This window comes from Schistocerca cancellata, chromosome 3, assembly GCF_023864275.1.
Source record: "Schistocerca cancellata isolate TAMUIC-IGC-003103 chromosome 3, iqSchCanc2.1, whole genome shotgun sequence".
In the NCBI taxonomy this organism is placed as follows: Eukaryota; Metazoa; Arthropoda; class Insecta; order Orthoptera; family Acrididae; genus Schistocerca; species Schistocerca cancellata.
Window position 1 is genome coordinate 796,777,305 of NC_064628.1, and position 13,344 is coordinate 796,790,648.

General features: G+C 41.3%; 1 protein-coding gene across 1 annotated transcript in view; it reads right to left on the reverse strand.

Annotated features, from left to right (window-relative positions):
* Positions 1-1,576: 1,576 nt before the first annotated feature.
* The window catches only part of LOC126175860 (proton channel OtopLc-like), a 148,575-nt gene continuing 136,807 nt past the window's right edge, over positions 1,577-13,344 (reverse strand). The window contains exon 10 of the mRNA XM_049922871.1: positions 1,577-6,620. Coding sequence (XP_049778828.1) covers positions 6,134-6,620 — 487 coding nt within the window. The 3' untranslated portion in view covers positions 1,577-6,133. The remainder of the gene's footprint in view (positions 6,621-13,344) is intronic.

Here is a 13,344-nt window from a genome sequence, read left to right on the forward strand (position 1 = left end):
ATTTATAAATTCATCGAATGTAGTGAGGTGATTTAATTTCGTCTAAGGCTGTCAAATTAATTTCGGACCATACGCAGCTCTTGCCGATTAATGTAATACAGTCATGGGCTGTGCGGCTGGTCCCGGCGGAGGTTCGAGTCCTTCCTCGGGCATGGGTGTGTGTGTTTGTCCTTAGGATAATTTAGATTACGTAGTGTGTAAGCTTAGGGACTGATGACCTAAGCAGCTAAGTCCTATAAGATTTCACACACGTATGAACATTTTTGAACGTAATACAGTACCAATCTACTAATCAGGGCGTCAGTCAACGTTGCTTTCGAGCGTGAATGGAAATTGTAGAAATCTTCTATGGAGCAACATTTAATAACAATAAAGCGTTTTAAATTATCAAAAGCGATGAGCGGTAGCAGGCGCTTTCGATAAAGAACAGGGGAGTGCTGCGGCGCTGCTGTCGCCACGGCCGCTGCCAGTAGCCAGCAAATGGATCCAGGAGCTTTGCCACATGCGACGTCCAGAGGAGAAATCTGCCGCAAAATGGTTACCGGATAAAAGTTTGTTATCGGTGTGATATAAAGTGAAATAGACTGAATCTGCATTACTATTACATCCATGTATTCAGCATTAAGTTGGAAGAGGCTATAAATTTTTTTTGCGCCAGCTAGTTTCGATCCACAGACATTGTAGACAGCAACAACGCACGGTACCGCTATACCACGGGCGTAAACAGCGTATGCTTTCTCTTATATGGGACGAGACTTCCTCCAGGAATGCCGCAGTCTACAGTGTTCCCAGATTGTGCAGATTGCTGGACTTAGAGAATTAGCGAGTTGGCCAGTTTATTTGTTCCATGTCGCGATCGGCGCGGACTTAGTCTCTGCAGTGGCCGGCCGCCGGTCGAGTTTTATGTCAAAGAGGGTACATTATCTCTCCACGTAGTGACCTTACATAGATTGCCTGAATTTCACAGATGAACAATTTCAAACGACGTGAACAGTAAAACTATATGTAATCAATAAGAGCGAAGATTGGGCTTGATCGACATGTACGGATCTTACGTGATAGTCGGATTTGTGGCAGATAGGTTCACTTGATATAACAAACTTTGCTAGCTGTGGTACGTACATTAACATCCATTCTTCAATAGTTAAATATAGTTAATTTATGAGACTCTGTGAGGACATTCTCTGCAGAGGATACGCCAAAAACATGGAAACTTGTGCTAGGTGTCACATTAAAATTTACCAACTCCATACTGTTTAAAAGCTGCACATCCATGGTTTAACATCCTTAAATACAGCAGATGAATTATCTCTTACCTCTTTCCAGTTTTCTTAGCTTCAGGAGGTAACTGGTTGGATTTATATTTCCGTTTCAGGTGTGTGATATGCATACATTGGAAATTTGAAAACAAACAACACGGACTTTACGGTATCCATATATAAATGCCCCATTTGTTGTACTTACGTCAATGCTAAGTAGTAATAAACTGTGGAGAATGACAGGTACGTAGTATAACAAATCAGGCTTACATCCATTTACAAAAACATCTGTATACACACGGAATGTTTCTGTACACAATAATTTATTCACTGAGTTAAATAAGAAATATTTACAAATTAGACATTTTATACATATTCATGATTGATGATTGTAGAAGCAACGGCTACCACTTTGACACGACAGTGTAGAAAAGATCTGGAACAACGTCGGGTAGTTAAATACACACAACAGTTCCATCGACACTAAAACAACCAATACCATGAACTCGTTTGCTGTTATGGAAATATACTCTCGAAATAAAACAGAAACCTGATTGCTTCAAGTGTTCAGGAATTTGTGTCTGCATTACTAGCCGAGTGAAAACGAGTACAAAAAATAAATTGCTGCGATGTCTCCAACAGGTACAGTAAAATGAGAGTTCATAGACTCAGCACATCATGTGCATTGTAATGCAATGGTTGGTGTAATACTGTGCGCTGCTCGCGACGTAATAGCATACTACTTTCCTTTCCTATCGAAATATCAAGAGTTAAAGATATAATTTAACCACTGAGTCAATGAACTGCTCTGCAAGTCAGCGATAATGAGAGCGGCGTAGCATTATCATCTGTATTTTGTTCTATATAAGTATGCGCACTCGTCTTTTCTTTCTCTTCTTTAGTCGCGTGCCTTTCCGACAGCATCTTACTCTGTCAGACTCTTATTTCCTTCCATTTTGTTCAAATGAACTGAAATTATATTCCTGTTAGGAATTCGTTTAATTGTGCCATTATTATCGTCAATTGCGCTTTCTGATATGACTTTGCTATGAAAATTTTTTTCTTTCGCTCCAGAGTCGAGCTAAGATTATTATGATTTTTACGTATTTCGCCGAAATACGCAAAAATTCTTTGTTATGTGCAAAACTGAGAGATTAATCAACGAGATGCCAGATGTCTGTATAAAAAGCTTCTTTCGTTAAATAATAATTGTTTAGTTTGGCATTTCTGATTTCAATTCATAGTAACAATCATCACTCCCCAATTTATAAATGTTACAGATTTTGCTCTACTACATTTTTTCTCACGATGCCAACGCGATACCCACAAAATTAAATTAAGCTATTCTGAATTTTCTCGCGAGCGAGACGACAGTAATTTCCCTGAGATTATATAAACCCAAACTAAACGTTTTTCAGCATGCCACGTGTCTACCGACCCACACTTCAAACAATAAAAAAGGTAAAAAAGATTAGAATTAACTAAGGAGTGAATTTTTTTTACGTAGTCGATAATATCGTGCGCATTTTCGGACAAAAAATAATTTTTATTATTGAGACTAAGAAATGGCGTGTGCGCGCGTGTGAAATGTTTAGGATCATTTTACTTTTCATTTAGTAGATTTCCTTTTAATCAATTATTTATTTTATTATTAACAATTATTATTATTATACTAATCTTCTACAATTATTGCATTTTGAAGTTATCTGCCGAAATAGACTCACTATCCCACACATTTAACAAAATATGCTGTATCCTTAACAGTTCATTGAATTAACTGTGCTCATCATATATTACATTTAGCGTCGCCATTAGTGTGATAACAGTGGTCCTGCAAATGACCTTTCATCCTCGATCAGCTGGTCTGATTTGATTTCCTCGTAGATGTCTTGAACTAATTCTCATGAATAGTGTAATAGATACCTCACGGCCGATTCATTATCCCAATCCTTTACAATTGACTTACTACTCCGTCTCTAATAACAGAGACGTTAAAATCAAACAATCCTGTTGTCCTTTCCAACATTGTCACGGCACAACAGAGAGCAACAGTAGGAAATTCATTCTTCTTACTGTTATCACTCGAAACTTGGACACGTGCCACAAAGTTGGTGCGTTCATTTTGGAATTATGATGGACTTTATTTTCTGTTAATCTGTACAACAAAAGAAAGGTCGAAAACTAACGGTAATCGCCGCTGGACGTTAAGAAATGTAGTAAAACTTACTCCTTTGACAGTATCGCATTATAGGCTATAGGTTTATTTGTGTACAAAAGGAGGAGAGATTATCAACTACATAATGGAATTAGTTTGCAGTTACGTGGGTGGGAATGTTGCACTTTTTCTTCTGCAAGCAGTTGTATTTGTTATAGTCAACAGCAAAATATCCGCCCGCACAGATTTGAAACAAATGTAATGTAAATTAGTGTCACATTTGAAACATAAGAGAATTAAGGATGATGTCTGATATGACAAGTAGATACGTACAATGTCATATGTACTGAGAAAGTGTCAAAACCTATAGTAGTATAGAATCTGTGATAATACAGAGCCACAATGACAGTTTCATTTTGCACTTACGATTGATCTATGTCTTTAGCTTCCATTGACGATTAATACTTACAACTAAATGAATCCAAAGTAACAAAATTGTTTTTACGTTTTTCTGAAAGGAAGTATTCCATTTCACAAGGAGGTATCATCCTTAGAACTATCAGGAAAATCCCTTAAAACTATTTGTATGATATGACAGTATGAGAAAATTTCGCCTAACAACTAATAAGTGTGCTGATAATTTTGTTATAATGAATTAATATGTATATGAGTTGTAGGCATGGATGTCATGCAAACATTTGTCTTGCTAACGTAAAATTCAGCATCTATAAACACTATATCGTACCGCACTCCATAAGAACTGTAGCTAAACTATGAAACATTCGTACTGAAACTAAAGTAGAAATGTGCCGATTAAAAAATAATTTTACGTAACTATTCTTTCAGTGAAATTAGAATACACTCCTCTCTTAGAACATTCTTTTCGTTGTACGTCGCGTCTTTGTATTATCTCTCATGGAATACCACACAGCCATCTTTTACAAACAAGTGGATGCTTTTTGAATATTCTGCTTCATCATACAAATACATTCGAAGCATGGGACCAAAATTTTAACTCAACTTTGCATCTTGTTTAATAACGACACCACGCTGGATTGATAATTCAAATTCCACCATTGCGAAAGAGTAGCAATATGTACCATTAGAATACTTCGTAAACATTATTTCGAAGAAGTTACAACGATTTTTGCATGGCAAACGTCGGCTTGTAGCAAGCGGAAGGCGAGACAGTTCATATGTGCGAATCCTCATTTCTATCACGCGAATTTTGTTTAGTGTACAATGGAAGCTAACTCGTACACGTGTGAATCCATCCATGGACGTCGCACGACTACGAATCTGTTTTTAACTCAAGCAGATATTTACGATTTCTTAATTAAAGGCGATGTCTTCCTTGTACAATAGTGTGTAAGAGTTAGTAAGATGATACAATCATCCACCAATAAAAATGTACGGAGTTTTCAAATTAGCCGTTAACGTTACAAAACGTTTCTTATAGCACCTGGCATAAGGCGACTGAAATCTGTTGTGTATCTGGTTACGTTTCGTCCGCGCCAACTTCCTTCATTGTCCATGTCTTCCATAAAAGATTTCACTAGTCTAAGTTAGTTTATACGATGATACCAAACATCAAATCCGTATACGAAGCTGGACTGGGTGCTCCTTTATAAATGACCTGACCGTTCTGATAATCCTTTCAGTGTTCTAGAGACTAATGTGTTCCCAAATTCACATAGTAGTTCCTTTTCTGCTTAGCTGTGTAGGCGCTTGCTAGGTAGCTGAATGACGTATTTTCCTTTCACCATTGAAGGATAGTGTATGAATGTGGTACATCTCATTTTCATATATGTTTGTTTAGAGATTACACTGAGTTTTCCTAGTTTTCAAAAATTTTTTTTCGAGGTGGCGTATCTGAAGAAGAGCATTTTTGTCCCGAACCGTATCAGATATATACTGATATTGTATGCGGAGTCAGATATGATCATTATTAACAGAATCAGCCGCATCAAGAAGGGATTAGTTTTCTTAAGTAATGTTAGTGATTTGACAAGTTTGTTCGTCGTGGTCTTCTACTCCTGACGTCAGGTTTTATTGGACATTTTGTGGATCTCATACTGTGAATTTGAGATTATGTTCGAACTAATATTTCATCGTTAATGTATTATCGTAAATGGATACTTAACGACTATAAATTTAGACTGAACGCCTACAATATGAGCAACCTACACTGCACATCAAATTTAGAATTTTTTTATCGTTCAGAACCATTAATGCTGAATTCGGAATACTTCTCACTCGTAAACTGAGGCGATATGTCTGATCAGGCACAGAACTGAGATGTGCTGCAAGAAAATTTAGGGTGTAAGAAGTTTATTAAAAGAAGGCACAGTCTGAGATATTAAGGACATGATAATTTGGCACTGGAAGAAAGTGTGGACGGTAAAAATTATAGAGTTAGACCAAGAGTTGAATGCAGTAAGCAGGTGAAAATCGATGTAGGTTATAATAGTTATGTAGAGATGAAGAGGTTATCACAGGGTAGACTAGCGTGGAAACTGCACCCCAGCAGTCTTCAGACTCAGGATCACAAAACAATAATGGCAGATATGAACATTCAAAAACGTAATTCAAGGCTTCGTTCGTTTAGGACCATTAGATCCGGTTTCCTCTTCGTTGCACCATGGTGTACCACCTGCAGGACCAAATACCCGAGGCGGATCAAACGATGACGAGGACCGAGCCGAGCCCGGCGCTGCCATTACTTTCTGACCGGCAGCCTCATCTTGTAGGCGCTCTTCCAGATCTCGCAGAGGCAGACGGTAGAATGGAAGCGGTAGAAGACGGCCAGTGGCATGGCGACGTGCGTGATGATGGTCCACACCCAGAAGCCGTAGAAGCGCAGCTCGACGGGGTGGAAGTCCGCTCGCGAGTTCTGGAGGCGCGACACTGCCCAGAGCGCCATGTTGGTCACCAGCAGGAAGGTGACGAGCTGGCGGCCGGGCTTGGCGCGCGCCTGCGCGGGGTTGCCGCACCGCCGCCACCACGCGTCCAGGATGAACACCGTCTGCAGCGTGGTCTGCAGCAGCGCGCTCACCGACATCACCACCACGCCGGGCGCCGCGTCAGCGCCCGTGCCGGCCGAGAAGTAGCCCGCGATGATGGAGAAGAGCGTGTACACGTACAGGCCCGTCTGCGCCGTCACCAGCAGCATGTTGTCCAGCTCGAAGCGCCGGCACGTGTCGTATCTGGTGACAAGCAAACAGTCCCGTCACATCCTAATGGGAGACTCATTTATTCACAAATGCTGTTGCAAACTGCATGTACAGCATGTATGCAGACTGAAGTGGCGAATGAAAATGTGTAGCATATATATATATATATATATATATATATATATACTGGGTGATCAATGAGTCAGTATAAATTTGAAAACTTAATAAACCATGGAAAAATGTAGATAGAGAGGTAAAAATTGACACACATGCTTGGAATGACACGGGGTTTTATTAGAACCACCCCATATTGCTAGACACATGAAAGATCTCTTGTGCGCATCATTTGGTGATGATCATGTGCTCAACTGCCCCTTTCGTCATGCTTGGCCTCCCAGGTCCCCAGACCTCAGTCCATGCGATTATTGGCTTTTGGGTTACCTGAAGTCGCAAGTGTATCATGATCGACTGACATCTCTAGGGATGCTGAAAGACAACAAAATGGCTCAAATGGCTCTGAGCACTATGGGATTTAACATGTATGGTCATCAGTCCCCCAGAACTTAGAACTACTTAAATCTAACTAACCTAAGGACAGCACACAACACCCAGCCATCACGAGGCAGAGAAAATCCCTGACCCCGCCGGGAATCGAACCCGGGAACCCGGGCGTGGGAAGCGAGAACGCTACCGCACGACCACGAGATGCGAGCGCTGAAAGACAACATCCGACACCAATGCCTCACCATAACTCTGGACACGTTTTGCAGTGCTGTTCACAACATTCTTCCTCAAAATGACTCTGAGCACTATGGGACTTAACTTCTGAGGTCATCAGTCCCCGAGAACTTAGAACTACTTAAACCTAACTAACCCAAGGACATCACACATATCCATGCCCGAGGCAGGAATCGAACCTGCGACTGTAGCGCCTAGGACCGCTCGGCCACCCCAGCCGGCCATTATTCCTCGACTACAGCTATTGTTGAGGAATGATGGTGGACATATTGAGCATTTCCTGTAAAGAACGTCATCTTTACTTTGTCTTACTTTGTTATGCTAATTATTGCTCTTCTGATCAGATGAAGCTCCATTTGCCGCACATTTATTGAACTTTTGTGTTTTTTTTTTGGTTCTAATAAAACCCCTTGTCATTCCAAGCATGTGTGTCAATTTGTACCTCTCTGTCTACATTATTCCGTGATTTATTCAGTTTTCAAATTTATACTGACTTTTTGATCACCCAATATATATATATATATATATATATATATATATATATATATATATATATATATATATATATATAGAGAGAGAGAGAGAGAGAGAGAGAGAGAGAGAGAGAGAGAGAGCAGAGATGTTTGAGAGTCGAAAAGGTCTCTCGAACCACATAGTTTTGTTTGATAAATGTGCAGTGTGTTGATCTATCCAGGTTATACACTGCGTGACCAAAACTCATGAAAAGGCACTGGATATGACATTAGCCAGTAGCTGCTCAAAGCTGTGCAGTAATTTTGTCTTCATACAGCCATGGTGGATGTGAGGTCCTGATGACACTTGTTAATGTTGGCAGTGATCTGACTCAAACAAGACTGTCAATAGCTATGTATTGATTTGTGGAGACAACTTGATGTATCTTTGTCCAATACTGCTGATCGTTCTCTGCAGCTGTTTACACGTTTGGAAATGTGTCGTGATTGGCTTCTTACCATTTAATTTGTGCTGTGATAAGCAGGGCACTATTTGGTTTGAATTTTATGGCGGCGCTGCCTGGCAAGCCAAGTGGGTGATATAGAGGGCACTGTTGTCCTCGTCTCGACCCAGGTGGATGGCGATGAATCTTCTACACGACAACAGCCAGCAGGCTGGCAGACTCCATCAACTGTGACTGCGTTGTGTGCAGGGCACTGACTGACTTCATGATGCAGACTTCCATGTGTCAGTGATGCAAGCATAGAAAACTGTTGGGTTGCTTCTGTGGCAGTTATGTGTATTTAATATCCTATTGGTAGAATCTTGTTCATGCCTTCTCTGGCATTTCCTTTGTAACGTATGTAATTAAGGTATTCCCCTAGCTGTCCTAGTGCTTGGGGGTTATTTTGTCTTAATTTATGGCTCAACTTGACTAACAGAAAGGATAAATTGGTAGAGCACAACATGAGGTGCGGAAGAAGATGAGATGTATTCAGCAACAAAACTCTTCGTCTTCTTCGATTCCTCGACTACTCTTCAACATATACAACGATTGTACCCAGATTAAGAAAATCTAGGATGTACGTCTATGCCTTCAATGGCTGGGGCACTCTGCTGGATGCTAGAATACATGGGAATTCAGAGAATCTAATTAGCAGATGTAGCAGCTAAGTAGGCATGTACTGATAACCTAGTCGTTCAATTTATGGTCCCCTCATATGCTATCACCTCTTTGGCGAGGTACTGAGTCATGTGTAGAAGCAAACAAGAGTTGCTGTAAGTAATTGATGTTGAAATGTAGATAATAAAATCAGCAAATCATCTGTGGCGTACCCTCTTCTGGTCTCACAGGCGAGATGCAGTCATCTTCACTCGACTACATACACTGTCAGAGTACATGTATTTAGATAGCTATTAGTGAATATTAACAGGAGATATGTCGACTCTTCGCCTTATTACGGCGCGAACTCTGCTGTGAACACTTTCAATGATGCATCTAAATATCTGTGGAGGAATGGCAGCCCATTCTTCCTCAAGAGCAGGAACGATAGAAGGTAAGGTCATTCGACGTTGGGAAAAGTTCGGAATCGACGTCCTCACACATCCCAGAGGTACTCCATTGGGTTCACGTCCGGAGACTGGGTAGGCAAGTCCATTTCAGGAGTGTTATTGTCCACAAAACCATCGCCTCGCAGATGATGCTTTATGACAAGTTGCACTGATAGGCTGATACAAAGAATTGTAACCTTTGAGCTGCTCCTCTACTGTACACAGTACACAGTTCTGCAAAATGTGTTCAGACTTTTCCATATTTAGCTATCTGTTAAGCGCAGTTGGCAGACCGAGTCCTAACAACGAAGAACATTCCAATACGATAACACAATTTCTTCCATACACTACTGTTTGCACTACACCTAATGGCAAATAACTTTCTCCATGCCCTCAGATCCTTCCATCGAATTATCACAGGCTATATAGTGACTCATCTCTGGAATCCACTCGTTGCCAGTCAATCCACTGTTCTGTGGCGCTGATCTGTACACCACTCCAAGTGTCACTTATCACTGGCTACAAAGATCCGTGGCTTATGAGGAGCTGTTTGGTCATTGTTCCCTATCCTCTTTAACTCTCCATGCACAGTCATTGTTCTAACTTGTCCGCCAATACATGAGGTCTGAGTGGTCTTAGTGTAGCTATGGTTGTTTGTCCGCGTTTCCAATTCACCATGTCATCACCAACGGCTGACTTGGGCAGCTTTACAAAGGTTGAAATCTCCATGTTGTGTCTGTTACTCAGGTAACATTCAATGACTAGCCCAGTGTAGGAAGTCACTAAGCTCTTCTGGTCCACCTAGTCTCCTGTTATTACTTCTCTATTGACAACACAGTACTCACCGCCTCCTTGTATAGAGGGGAATGCGCCTCTCGTGACATCTAGTGGTCAATTCCGTATTACATTAAGGTCTTTTGGTCACTTTTGATCAGACACTGTGTAGAACACAGTCTGATGATTGACGTTATGTTATATTTAGACAAGAGAGAAAAGGCTAAAACACCTGCTGAACTTTCCTCTATTTCATCAGATATCAAGGGATTCAGGGTTCTGTGAAATGTTCGACTTGGTATATCTAATATTGGAAAGGAGTTTATAATGTGTTGACAGGGTAGCTGACTCATCCAGCTTTTCTTCTAGTGATCAGTCAGCCACATGTCACTACGTCCTTATTTTAAGTTTCTTATCTTCTCGTTTTCCAACAGTTTTAAATCGTATCATAATAAAACTACCGACTTTCACAGTTTGAGTAATAGTGTGAATTTGAGCGAGAATGGAAGTGAGGGCATGGGATTTAATTTTTTCCAGCAGTAGGAGTTTTAACCACTTTCGTCTGTATTTTAGAAAGAGAGCTAATAATTCAACAGTTGAGCACACTCGCCCATCCACGTACACATACACATATTCTAGTCTGCGAGACGACTAGATACAACCAGGTACCATTCTGCATCCAAATTCTATGGTTTGGATTCTTCATGAGACGACAGTGGTGAGTAACTGCGTAATAACTGTTCTTCGAGAACGGATAAAGGATGTTATTCCGTATATGTACACAGTGACATAACTGAGGGAAATGAGAGGGTGAAATAATGTATCAAAACGTAGTTTCACTTTCAGAATCACTACAATGGTTCCCTGACTTGAAATTACAATCGAATAAGCGACATAATGTTTAATTTTTCATTCATTTATCTATTGCTGACGTATATAGTGTTGCCTGTTGCCCAACTGTCACTTCTCGAAGCGCCAGACGGGGATATGATTCCCAGGTACGGACGATGCTTGTGGGATGAATACCCAGGATGGATAAAAACAAGCGGCACTGCTTTTCAGTTTTAGTACTGAAATACGAAAGGCTAAAGGAACATAATCTTAAGTAAACATTACTATAGACGCATGCTCAAAATAAAATGTATCGACTAGGTCACAAACGAAGTGGTTCTGGAAAGAGCAGAGAAGCTTCTGGAGTTTCATTGTTAAAAGAAGAGTGCAATTTATAGGCCATCTATTAAGACATAAAGGACTCCTGAACACAATCATAGAGGGATATGTCGAGGGAAAAAGACCAAGAGGAAGACCACGACTGAGGTACATTGATCAAATCGTGAAAGACGTGGGATGTAACACCTATAAAGAAATGAAGAGAAAAGCTGAAAGACGCACAGAATGGAGACAAGCTGCCATTGTAGCTGTTGCAAACCAATCCTTGGATTGACCACTACAGAAGAAGAAGCAGCTCCTTGTTTCTCTCGGTTAAAGCTTGATAGCATTGCAAGTAGACGATTACAATTTGTTATTGTGGCTGGGGGCTAAATTGTATCAGCTTTATGAAACAGAAACATATGAAATCGTGTCACAGACAGCACAGACTTACATGGTGTAGAGCCAGAGACCACAGGGAAGTTGGGTGGTATTCTGTGCTCTTCAGCGGTGAGTTTCTTTCATGTTTGTGGCCGTCAGGTCGCCACCAAAGTGACTGTAGACAACCTTGTAAAAGGTCACAAGAAGCAGCGATTCTCGAGACGCATACCACTACAATTTCTTGAGTCACGATGCGGAGAGCACGGATATACAAGAGAGAATGTTTCCTGCAGAGTAACACGCGATCGTAAGCCCATGGAAACCGATGAGGTGTATTCCAGCAGAAAAACTCTTCGTGTGATCCGACTCACTGAGAGCCCTCCAATCTATGCTGCTACTCTTGTAACCAGCAATGAAGTAATCCAGAACCCTGGGCGCCCTTCTGTGTCTACAGTGGCTGGGGAAAGATTGCTTATTTGTTACTTGTTGAAGGGATGCTGAATGCACTCCAGTATATGGCAAGAATGGTAAACCCTGTTTCCACACCTTTCATCGCAAGAGAGTGTATTCCAGCAGGGTAATGCGTGATCCCACAGTACCGTTCACACAAAAAACGCCTTGAGGAAGGTACGGATCGTTGACAGGCCCGCCCAGTCCCCTGATTTGTCAGTACGTTCAAAAATGGTTCAAATGGCTCTGAGCACTATGGGACTTAACTTCTAAGGTAATCAGTCCCCTAGAACTTAGAATTACTTAAACCTAACTAACCTAAGGACATCACACAGATCCATGCGCAAGGCAGGATTCGGTCACGCGGTTCCAGACTGTAGCGCCTAGAACCGCTCGGCCACCCCGGCCGGCCTGTCAGAATGTCTAGGATGCGATGAGAAGATGTATATCTTCATACCAGATTCCAGCCATCAATCTGTGAACTGACACAGTATGTTTCCAGAATGAGATTTTCACTCTGCAGCGGAGTGTGCGCTGATATGAAACTTCCTGGCAGATTAAAACTGCCCACCGGGCGTGAGTCGTGCTTCGGTAGCTCAGATGGTAGAGCACTTGCCCGCGAAAGGCAAAGGTCCCGAGTTCGAGTCTCGGTCGGGCACACAGTTTTAATCTGCCAGGAAGTGACACAGTATGTGTTTCAGACACTGTAAGGAAATCCTCAGGAGGGCATTTGCTTTCCTGTCACAAAGCAAACAAGATTTTACTCTCTTTAATCACTGAATACCCGTTATGGGAGGAACATCTTCTCGAAATCTACAAACATCGGACTGGTGCTTCATGCTGTAACACGTACCATTTCCGTCAGTGTGTTTTACCATGAGCATGAAAACAATGATGCCGAGTGCTCTCAATAGTATCATCATCACTATCATCTTCCCTTTTCGAATTCATACCATAGTAGAGGCACTACGAGGTGTACGAGGTAAGTAACGAGACTGACAACGCAGCGAGCAATCTGGCATCGCTGCATGGCTCTACTTATATAGACCATCCCCTCTAGATGCTCAGTACGAGTTTCAGCTTCGTACAGCCATCACGTGATTTTTGAGAGCGCCATCAGTGAAGTTGTGTTTTTGTTATGTGTTAAGAAAATATAACAGTGGAATTTAGAGCAACGTTATGCCACCAATTTTTGTGTGAAACATGGCGAGTCCAGGAGTGTGAGCAAGATCAAACAGACCTGTCGGGAACATTTCTCATC